Consider the following 12,554-nt stretch of genomic DNA (forward strand, 5'->3'; position numbering starts at 1 on the left):
CGATAAATTTGCCCTAACCTGCTACGTAAAATGATTTATTGGATGTAATTGAGCTGAACTTTTAAAAAGTATTACATATTGAGATTGAGCTATTTATCTTAAACATTCAAGTTGGTTTTGACTTAGTTATCAAAGTTATTCTCAAAAAAGGAAAAAAATGTTTTGAAAATATGCTGACATTGCGAGAACTCTATACAAAGAAAACACACGGGCACACAATGTATTGAAATCATTTATTTATCAATTCAATTATACTTAATACTCCCGAAGATAGGCATTACAGCTTGTGACGAAATGATTTTGCATAAATATCAGTAGCATAGCAAACTATGCCTATTATTTTTTACTGTATATCTTATATTACTAACTTACAACATACACGTATTACTTATTTACAACATACACGTCTTGCAGTTCTTATACAATGTATGAACATAAAAGTCAAAGAAATGCATATTTTTACAGTGTGCATTAATAAATGATCAATTCGGAAAAGGAAACAAAATGAACACAAGGAAACTGAATATGGTGATCATCTAATACAATAAGTATAGTAATTTCAACTGAGTAAAATGTTCGGAAAAAATATTTTGATCCGTTTTTGTAGAAGAGAACTTTTTATTATCATTCTACCAATCAGATAAAACAAATTGTTGATAGCGTCACTGACATTTTTACTGTAAAACTGTAAAACGAAGGCTAAATAAAGAAACAAAACGGAGACCAGCAGCTAGAGATTAAAATGATTTATTAAACATAAACCAATTCACTATTGTTGTCAGATGGATTAAAAGTATATTACTCAAACCAGAAAGGACGTGATAGAAAGTACGTCTATGAATGAGAACTTAAACGAAACAAAAGTCATTGCATCTTCGAAATAAACTTGTATTTCAAGCTGCCATGAATTAAAGACAATAATGCATATTCTATAAACAATTCAAATATTAATAAAGGCAAAGTTTTATACAATGATTGCAAATTTCTTCTCTGTAATTGAATGTTATAACATTATAAATCATTGTTGTGTACAAATATAGCTATTATATTATATAATTGATAATCGCAAGTCGGGAATTCATTCGTATCCAAGGAAAATTCGCAAATTAAGGAATCAAAATCAAAGTTGAAAACAAAATAACAATACCATGACAACAAACGAAAAAAACAACAACAAAAACCAACAAAAAAACTTTACACAAGAAATAACATAAAAAAACTGAAACGTGAGCAACACAAACACCTACAAAAAATGGGGTGTTATCAATGACAACGCATGTCAATACAGAAGTGCTGACTACTAGGCTGATGAAATCATTGAGGCGCAAACCTCAATCGTCAGAGGCATTGGCCAAGAGATTGTTAAAACACTCATCACAGATATTAGGCTTAAAATTGTGTACGCCAGACGCCCGTTTCTTTATAACAAAACTAATTAGTGACGCTCGAATCAACAAAATTAATGGCCAAATTACGACACTACCTATTGATCAATCATAAATAAGGAAAATAAAGAAAAGCTTTAATTATCGCTATAAAAATTGATTAATTGTTTGCTATTGTTAGAAAAAATTAATATACCATCATTATCATTTCAAAACTGAAAATGTGATTTCATTTGGTGATTAAAGCTGGAAAAGAAATACTTCAGTATTAAGAACGTAAACGGTGAATGTATCAAAGAGCTTACAACCCGACCAAAGAACAGGAATCAGCCTAAGGCCACCAGAGCTTCAACTAGCATGGAAAAATAATGCATAGTTGTTTAACGAAATGGACGCTAGACTAAACTCCGAAACATATAAACGAACTAAAATTTAAGTAAAAACACACAGGACTATCAACGGATAGAGGTTCCTCACTTAAGACAGGCGTATAAATGCGGCGGGGTTAAACATATTTTGTGACATCAACACCCTTCCTTATACCTCTTGCCAATATGGAATAAACAATCACAACAATACGAACAGTAAACTCAGTTTAAAAGAGGTCAGAATAGGTAACAGAAGACACTAAGCAAAATGACATTGATCAATATAGATTAACAAAATCCTACTAGCAGTTACTGACATGCAGGCTCCAGAACTCAATTAAAATAATCGAAATACTATGTCGTCTTATATAAAAATCAAGCATAATCAATCCCGTAAATGATTGAGTATCATGCCATCATAAAATATATGAAAAGGACGTTACCTATATCGTACCAACCACATATTAGGTGTTTTTAGAAAAGTATTTTGTTTTAATTTTACTTACTGATAAGAGGAAACTGTGCTTCATTGTGTTTTTCATTCTGTTTGTCTATAAATAAATTGAAATACGTAAACAATTTTATCTTTTATATAAAAGACTTTGACCTGTTAAATGAAAAATTATCAATCCTCTGTAAATCATAGTACCTGATATTGCTCATTTACACTACTTAAAGAAGGGCGAAAGATACCAGAAGGGCAGTCAAACTTATGGATCGGAAATAAATTGACAAAGCCATGGCTAACAAAAGAAGAAAAAAGACAAACAGACAAATGTAAGTACATAACATGAACCCCACCAAAAACTAGGGGTGATCTCATGTGCTCCGGAAGGGTGAGCAAATCATTCTGCACAGGTGACAAGTGATTAAATATTGCATTTTGTTATCGTTTTATCATCTTGGATATGTTTGATGGACAGATATTGTGTAAACACAGTAGGTTGCATTATGTAGTGAATAGGTAAAATTCGGGGATAAGTTGATCTGAAATAGCTAAAAGTATTGAACGCCAAAACTGTCGTTGTATCCATCTGATGAGATGAGCCTTTTTCGAATGATTTTTATAGTTCTTTTTTTTCTTATAAACATACAATTTAGCGTGTTCAATATTACAAAAGAATTAAACTGAGACAACACAGTCACTATTGTGTAGATAAACAGAAGAGGGATAAATAACACGTAATGGATAATATTCGTTTTCGACAACTTGGATACTATTAATTAAAAAAAAGCAAAGATTTGCATCGGAAAATAAATTGCTGACATCCTTGATGAATTACAGTGAATACGATAATATATGTTGTACGGTTGATTTTACACTCGCAAATAAAATCTGTTCGTTAATAATAAAATATTTGGTTTTCAATAAACCACTACAATCAAACCTTAAACCAAAAAAGGAGCAGCCATTTTTTTTTAAAGTTTTGATCTCCATTCAAAATAATTTCCATGGGAACAAAAGAATGAAGATGCAAAACAAAAAATAACTATCATATAATTGAAAGTGTGTACAAAACTTTTAACGTGAGAGTTCCCAAATTGCACCTATTTTGACGGTTTTATAACCAACGTTTGTATATGCTTCAAACAAAAGTTTTCATTATGCGTTTATTTTGTAGATGTATCATTATTTACTATATGGTTTCACCAATTTAATTATGAATCCATATGGAATCATAGAAAAATTATTCTGAACTCACCTACAAACCGTCAATGATTCTGTAATGAGGAGTACCTAAATTGCATCCATGCTTGAATTCGCATCGTTAAATGTCGAATGACAGAGCTTTTGTTTAATTTTTCAAATGTTTTGAACAATTGGATATTAGTCCATGCTTACTCTTTATTTTTTAAGAAATTGATACTTGTAACATATTGTATTAGCATATTTTAAAAAGATGACGTTTTGATTACGTCGAATAGCGACGTTTCCTTACATTGTGCTTTTTCAGTAACCACTCCATCTGTTGATAAATACTGTGCACGTTTTGTGTATATCTAAGTATTTTTACTCCTGTTGAAAGACGTGCATAGTATCATCATAAAAATACACATTGTTTAGTCTCTAGGAAGTCTAGTAAGAATTGTGCTGCTATTTTTGCAAAGAAGGTGCAATTTGGGTACTCGGTGCAATTCTGGTACCGTTACGTTACGTATAAGGTACATATCTTTTCTGCTTCTCTCGACTAACAGAGAAAATTCGTATTTTTTTATTTTTTTTTTTGATCGATACATGTTATTTGAACTTTATACTATATGAACTTGTCGCTGTTTTATTTGAAGAAAGAAACTACAGAATGCACTTTAGTAATGATACGAAGCAATCTGTAGTGACAAGCCTATCGTTATTTCCTAGAATAGTGTCTGTAGGGAAAGGGCGGGAGAACTTAACCGTTTCGCGTAAGTGGCGAGCAGTTGAGACATTGAATACTTCATCTTTTAAATATATTTTGAAAAACAAATATACCTGAACAGTCATATATGTTTTGCCAAACTTACATATAGTTATAATGCTAATAATATTTCATGGATTTATAATAAAGGGAGTTGGGACAAAAGGGACTTTATTTGGCCTAAATATCAGTGCAAACGGAAAGGTTATCAAACATATGCTTAAATAAATCTTAACTTTACTATGAAACAAGGAGTTCATGACAGACACATTTTCTTATTAAATGGAATACCATGACTACCAACCATGACGATATTCGTATATTTTGTACAAATTTCTTTATTTTCTTTTTTTTTACATTAACGTTTTGAAACAAATTATATCGCTGAAGTTTTGCAATCCCAAGAACCAAATTTACATTTAGTAAGATGTTATCAATACTTTCAATAAAGCTTCTTATAAATTATTTAATTATTTCTTGACTGCACACTATGTTTCTATAATCGAAATAAAGGTGAAAAGTTGCATTTATTCTGCAGTTTTCTCCGTTTTCATGAAAGCGATGAATATTGCGACGTCACCGCATCAAAAATCTCAAGTAATTGATTTGTATTTTTTGTTTTATAGCTGTTTCCAAATGATTATGGCAAATGTGAAATAGTTCCCAAAAACTTGGTTTTCGTGTGTAAAAACTGATTGTGATAGCACTGGTTCAAAAGTATGTGTTATTGCATTTAGACAACCTGTCATGAGAAGAAGTGTATTTTTAATAAGAAAAAAACAACCTGAGTATTAACATTACAGAAGGAATAAACTTGTAAAACATATTTATTAAAAGGGGACATATTGCATAGAAAGACAAAAGATTGGTTTCATTAATGTTTTTTGCATTGGTGTTGTCTTCAACTTAAAAGTTGAAATGTTCCTTTAGTATCTTACGCGTCTCTTTTGCATAACCCTGAGTTAAAGGTATTTGTATCTGCAATCAGATACCTCTACATGAACAGTAATGAGTGTTGAAGATAAATGAGTATTAATGTGACAGAAGGTGTAAACATTGAGTATTTACCTGAAAGTTCTTGTACTCCCATTAAATGTAGAAGCTGTGATTGAGGTTCATTTTCATTATTTTTCCCTACAAAATTATAAAGGAAAGATAGCTTACAAACTTTTATATTACTCTACATTATTAACGACAATTACATTTTTAAAAGTTGTTAACAATGATTGTTTCTACAACCATTTACATTAGTTTTATTAGTGCTTTTGATTCTACTATGATGTTTTTATTCGATTGGTGCATGTTGTCAATGTATTCATCTTCGAAAATAGGAGACAATAATCAAATTATACTGAACGTCTCAAAAACGTGGTGTAGTTCGATTACAGAATAGACAAAAGAAGAGATGACATTTTTATAAATTAAAAACATAACTTAAAGATACTCAATATCTTTTGGTAAATGTTTTCGGTCGTAAAGGACAAATAGTTGCTGATTGTTAGATGAGTTTGGGTTCTGGTGGAGTGCTCTCTCATTGACAATTATACCACCTTATTTGTTTAAGATACATTGTATTAAGATGGAATGTTATCTATAAGGTCAATTCTGCAAATTGAAAGTATACTTAGGGTCCCTTATGGTACAAACAATTGAATTATATTCAAATCAAGTGATCAGCGCCTCATGGGAGAAATTATACTGTTTTATGTTTTCTATACACGACAGATTATCAAAAAACATGTATTATTTTCACCACATGTATTATTTGCACCTAAAAATGCCCATACACATATTTGATAATTATATAACCTGTAGAAAAAAACTATATACGTCGGAGTCATAAGTCTGTGATATGGAATAGTAATTTTTAGAAATACTAAGGCTTTTCTACCTCAGGCATAGTTCTTTTTATCTTATAAACATATGCTTAAATAAATCTTAACTTTACTATGAAACAAGGAGTTCATGACAGACACATTTTCTTATTAAATGGAATACCATGACTACCAACCATGACGATATTCGTATATTTTGTACAAATTTCTTTATTTTCTTTTTTTTACATTAACGTTTTGAAACAAATTATATCGCTGAAGTTTTGCAATCCCAAGAACCAAATTTACATTTAGTAAGATGTTATCAATACTTTCAATAAAGCTTCTTATAAATTATTTAATTATTTCTTGACTGCACACTATGTTTCTATAATCGAAATAAAGGTGAAAAGTTGCATTTATTCTGCAGTTTTCTCCGTTTTCATGAAAGCGATGAATATTGCGACGTCACCGCATCAAAAATCTAAAGTAATTGATTTGTATTTCTTTGATTATAGCTGTTTCCAAATGATTATGGCAAATGTGAAATAGTTCCCAAAAACTTGGTTTTCGTGTGTAAAAACTGATTGTGATAGCACTGGTTCAAAAGTATGTGTTATTGCATTTAGACAACCTGTCATGAGAAGAAGTGTATTTTTAATAAGAAAAAAACAACCTGAGTATTAACATTACAGAAGGAATAAACTTGTAAAACATATTTATTAAAAGGGGACATATTGCATAGAAAGACAAAAGATTGGTTTCATTAATGTTTTTTGCATTGGTGTTGTCTTCAACTTAAAAGTTGAAATGTTCCTTTAGTATCTTACGCGTCTCTTTTGCATAACCCTGAGTTAAAGGTATTTGTATCTGCAATCAGATACCTCTACATGAACAGTAATGAGTGTTGAAGATAAATGAGTATTAATGTGACAGAAGGTGTAAACATTGAGTATTTACCTGAAAGTTCTTGTACTCCCATTAAATGTAGAAGCTGTGATTGAGGTTCATTTTCATTATTTTTCCCTACAAAATTATAAAGGAAAGATAGCTTACAAACTTTTATATTACTCTACATTATTAACGACAATTACATTTTTAAAAGTTGTTAACAATGATTGTTTCTACAACCATTTACATTAGTTTTATTAGTGCTTTTGATTCTACTATGATGTTTTTATTCGATTGGTGCATGTTGTCAATGTATTCATCTTCGAAAATAGGAGACAATAATCAAATTATACTGAACGTCTCAAAAACGTGGTGTAGTTCGATTACAGAATAGACAAAAGAAGAGATGACATTTTTATAAATTAAAAACATAACTTAAAGATACTCAATATCTTTTGGTAAATGTTTTCGGTCGTAAAGGACAAATAGTTGCTGATTGTTAGATGAGTTTGGGTTCTGGTGGAGTGCTCTCTCATTGACAATTATACCACCTTATTTGTTTAAGATACATTGTATTAAGATGGAATGTTATCTATAAGGTCAATTCTGCAAATTGAAAGTATACTTAGGGTGCTATAAACAGTTTCGTACTAAAAACTAGGGGTATTTCCCCAGTGAGATTTACATACTGATGGAATTCCCTGCTATTTATATACCACTAAATGAAAAAGTTGATTGTTTTTTATGTTCAATGTGAAAAACATATATTGAAGTTCAATTAAAATGCCACTTTTGTCAAGATTTAAAAAAAAAAAAATGTTTTTGTGACTTCCTACTATATGGGAGGCAACTCCATAAACAGCTGATTTTCACCTGTTGCAAAAAGCACTTTGATTTGTCAGGTAAGATAGCTCCTTTCGGAGCAGGCGAACGTAGGCTGAAACTACATTTTCTTAAATCAGCCGGATAAGCTCTTCGAAATACATATTATAAGAAATCTCAAATATATGCACAGGTTACTGATCCGTGTGTCCAAAGGTGGTCTGTTTTTAAGTTTTTTTAGGGGGAAAATGCCTAATTTCCAGCTGATAACTTGTACCAATTTGCATGTTTAAACAAGAGATGTTGGATTTTTTTTATTTAATCAGAAAGTTCATAGAATTATCTTTCCATTGATGTATAGATATCTATATAACTATGAATATCTGACTTCTGCATGATGGGTCCACTATTACATGCCCTGTTACAGAATGACGTCACGTAAAAAACTGTTGATTGCACCCTTAAGGGACAAATACAAAATATTAGTGATGTTTTAGCATAGACATGTGTTTGCGAATGGAGTAAAATAATTCTGAAAAATATTGTACGGCATGTATACATTAATTTAAAAGCATCAGTTTGGTATATTTAATGCAAATATTACAGATTTGTACATAGCAACCAGATATAAGAAAACCAGACTCTGTGCGAATATTGAAGTTTTTTAATTTTTTGCGACGTCATGATATTTTTATTCAATCCCTCATATATTTGGAACCAAATGTTGCATATGAAAAGTGTAGATTTTTTCTACTTTGACCTTTACTCCTGATCAGTGTTACATAAAGTTTTATTCATTATAATATATATTTGGTACTTTTTATAGTCAAAAAGGTACACATGCCATTCCTAAGAAAAACACTATTTCAATATTTTCTCAACTCAGCTATAACTTAGTTCATATAGTACTAGGAACAAAATCTATTTCAAGTAACTTTATTCATGCCTATTTCATAGTTTTTATTCTATTTATTTAAAAGAAACCCTATTTTATGATTTATTTTCTTTGTAAAACTGATGAAAATGTGATACAGGAAATGTTTGGGATTTGCCAGTTAAACTGTTTGCCACTGGCCAATATGCCTCTACCGCGCGACATAAAAAAAGAGCTGTAGTTTCACTATTTGTGGTCACAATCCTTAAAGTAAGACATCATTTTAATCGGTATAGTGTACAGATTCAGAAAAGCTGAGAATTTTTTATATATCGCATACAAGGTTTTGCTTAAGGGTGCTATAAACAGTTTCGTACTAAAAACTAGGGGTATTTCCCCAGTGAGATTTACATACTGATGGAATTCCCTGCTATTTATATACCACTAAATGAAAAAGTTGATTGTTTTTTATGTTCAATGTGAAAAACATATATTGAAGTTCAATTAAAATGCCACTTTTGTCAAGATTTAAAAAAAAAAAATGTTTTTGTGACTTCTTACTATATGGGAGGCAACTCCATAAACAGCTGATTTTCACCTGTTGCAAAAAGCACTTTGATTTGTCAGGTAAGATAGCTCCTTTCGGAGCAGGCGAACGTAGGCTGAAACTACATTTTCTTAAATCAGCCGGATAAGCTCTTCGAAATACATATTATAAGAAATCTCAAATATATGCACAGGTTACTGATCCGTGTGTCCAAAGGTGGTCTGTTTTTAAGTTTTTTTAGGGGGAAAATGCCTAATTTCCAGCTGATAACTTGTACCAATTTGCATGTTTAAACAAGAGATGTTGGATTTTTTTTATTTAATCAGAAAGTTCATAGAATTATCTTTCCATTGATGTATAGATATCTATATAACTATGAATATCTGACTTCTGCATGATGGGTCCACTATTACATGCCCTGTTACAGAATGACGTCACGTAAAAAACTGTTGATTGCACCCTTAGGGTCCCTTATGGTACAAACAATTGAATTATATTCAAATCAAGTGATCAGCGCCTCATGGGAGAAATTATACTGTTTTATGTTTTCTATACACGACAGATTATCAAAAAACATGTATTATTTTCACAACATGTATTATTTGCACCTAAAAATGCCCATACACATATTTGATAATTATATAACCTGTAGAAAAAACTATATACGTCGGAGTCATAAGTCTGTGATATGGAATAGTAATTTTTAGAAATACTAAGGCTTTTCTACCTCAGGCATAGATTACCTAAGCTGTATTTGGCAACACTTTTATAAAGGAGTAGGTCCAGTAAGACCCCTTTTTGGCCCCAAAATATAGCAGTTTTACAAAATTGTTAAAATGTAAACTTTTAGTCATTTATTGGATAATAGAAAGGTTCTGCTACATACATATGGGCACTTTTTGCCACTACAATGCACATATATTGAGAACTAGCACCATTAATTCATGCTAAATTACTGAAATCTTCACAATTCCAGCATTTTAGTTAAATTTTAGACGGTTTCCGTGTAAAACGAAAGTGGCCGCATTCGTGTTCATCCAAAATATTGAAATGGAAGTTGTATTTAATGATAATACATAACATATATAAAGATTGAGGATGAACACGGATGCGGCCATTTTCGTTTTTGACAAAAACCATCTGAAAAGTGACATTTTTTCGCATATTTGGTAGATTTCTCATATTTGAGCCAGAATCGGGTCGTTTTTTATGACTAAATAAGTTAAAATCTTTCACATAAATTAATTGCATCATATGAAATAGACACTTAAGTGTTTAAAAAGTGGTCAAAATCTGTCGTCAGATGAAACTGAAATATGAGGCCAAAATCGGTCCTTACCGGACCTACTCCTTTTTATAAATTATTCTAAATTATAGGGATTATCTGGTAACTAACAGAAAACCCATGCCGTTTTTGGCACAACCTTTTTGATCTTTTGGTCCTCGATGCTGTTCAACTTTGTACTCGTTTCGGCTTTCAAACTTTTGTATCTGGGCGTCACACGTAGGTCTTGTGTGGACAAAATACACTTCTAGCGTATTAAAATTTTATACTTGTTGCCTTTTGTTGACTGTTGTTCGTGTGATTCTTTGTCAATTGTGTTCTCCAATTTATTTATATTGTAGTCCTGTGTTGTCATTTTGATGTTATATTTCACATGGCCATAAAAGTGCGAGGTTTGGCATGCCACAAAACCAGGTTCAACCCACCATTTTTTCCTTTAAAAATGCCCTGTACCAAGTCAGGAATATGGCCATTGTTATATTATAGTTCGTTTCTGTGTGTATTACATTATAACGTTGTGTCGTTTGTTTTCTCTTATTTTTGAGTGTAAATTCACATTGCGATAAGACGTGTCACGGTACTTGTCTATCCCAAATTCATGTATTTGGTTTTGATGTTATATATATACATGTTATATTTGTTATTCTCGTGGAATTTTGTCTATGTGTGTTACATTTTAGTGTTATGTCGCTGTTCTCCTCTTATATTTAATGCTTTTCCCTCGGTTTTAGTTTGTTACCCCGATTTTGTTATTTGTCCATGGATTTATGAGTTTTGAACAGCGGTATACTACTGTTGCCTTTATTTAGGAATTTTGGATCTCAATGCTCTTCAACTTCGTACTTTATTTGGCTTTTTTCAACTTTTTGGGATTCGACCGTCACTGATGAGTCTTTAATGACGAAACGCGCGTCTGGCATATATATAGAATTTAGTCCTGGAATCTATGATGAGTTTATTCAGAGATATTTTCTACTCTGTAATGTCACACTTGAGTGTTTGTGGCTACGACGATTGCGACACAGATTCAGTAACGTTATTGAAATTCATGATGGCGTTTGTTAACTTTCGAAGGAATATTTTCAAATTATTCTCTTGGAACCATTGGGTTAAAAACCAGTGAGTTGTGATACAAAACGCAATGATGTATTATATGAAATGTCTTCGATTGATGGCACTGAAATCATCTGTTTTCTAGTAGAGGTTTGTTCTCAATCATCCCTCATTATACATTGTCATATATATATATAAATAAAACATAGCTGAAAGGGTGAGAGAGCAGATTGTTTCCACGAGAAAACATTGTCAACTCTGGCGAAGCTTCGGTTGACAATGTGTTTTTTTTCGAGGAGTTCCATGATAATGTGTTATTTAATGTATTTTTTTTTTACAGTTAATTTTATATTTTAAGTTTTTAACTTTGTACATTAATATGTTACAGATATAACAAAAATCAACAGAAGCGAAGCAAATTGATTATTTTCATAATTTGACAGTCTATGAAAAAGAAGTGAGCCAAAACGTTATAGGGTTAATTGTCTCCCTCGTATTAGCCAATCAAAATCTGGCATTTTAACCTGAAGTATAATAATGTCAATTAAGATATGAAATAGACACAAAAGAAGGTCCGATAAAGGCTAATTTCGGTATAAATTTGGAGAACATCTGATAAAATACTGTAACACTTCAGGTTCTACTATAGTCAATTGAATTTGTAAAAGATTTGACATGATTTGGAAAAAATTTCAAATCCAAGCTTTTTTAGGAAAAATCTGTTTAAATATTAAGACTTAACACAAGTGTGGCCACTTTATAAAAAAACGTCGAAAATTGTGAAGATTTTAGTAATCGTGTATGAGTAAATGATACTAGTACCTGATGCATGTGCATTGCATTGTCAAAAAGCGCCAGCCACTTTTTATGAAACAGAAGTATCCTACTTTCCAATAAATAGCTGAATTTTCATTTTTAATTTATTTCAAAATGCTATATTTAAGGTTTTCTTTCCGGACCGACTCTTTTGTAATATTTCCATTACCACTGATAACCTAAAGTAGACGAAACACTTTTCTTTCTGGTGTACAAAATTATAAGTGTTGAGTTTTAAATAATTTGTTATAAAAGAATAATAAGTCAGGTGGTCATAACGAGACGTCATTAAAAAAATTAAAA

At 31.1% G+C, this 12,554-nt stretch overlaps 1 protein-coding gene across 1 annotated transcript in view; it reads right to left on the reverse strand.

The window, feature by feature from the left end:
• Positions 1-12,554, reverse strand: part of LOC139526532 (uncharacterized) — a 32,884-nt gene that overhangs the window by 1,702 nt on the left and 18,628 nt on the right. The window contains exons 2-4 of the mRNA XM_071321689.1: positions 6,924-6,989; positions 5,218-5,283; positions 2,260-2,304 (exon numbers count right to left, since the gene is read on the reverse strand). Of these exons, the coding sequence (XP_071177790.1) occupies positions 2,260-2,304; positions 5,218-5,283; positions 6,924-6,989 (177 nt within the window). The remainder of the gene's footprint in view (positions 1-2,259; positions 2,305-5,217; positions 5,284-6,923; positions 6,990-12,554) is intronic.

This window comes from Mytilus edulis, chromosome 6 (genome assembly GCF_963676685.1).
Source record: "Mytilus edulis chromosome 6, xbMytEdul2.2, whole genome shotgun sequence".
Taxonomy (NCBI): domain Eukaryota; kingdom Metazoa; phylum Mollusca; class Bivalvia; order Mytilida; family Mytilidae; genus Mytilus; species Mytilus edulis.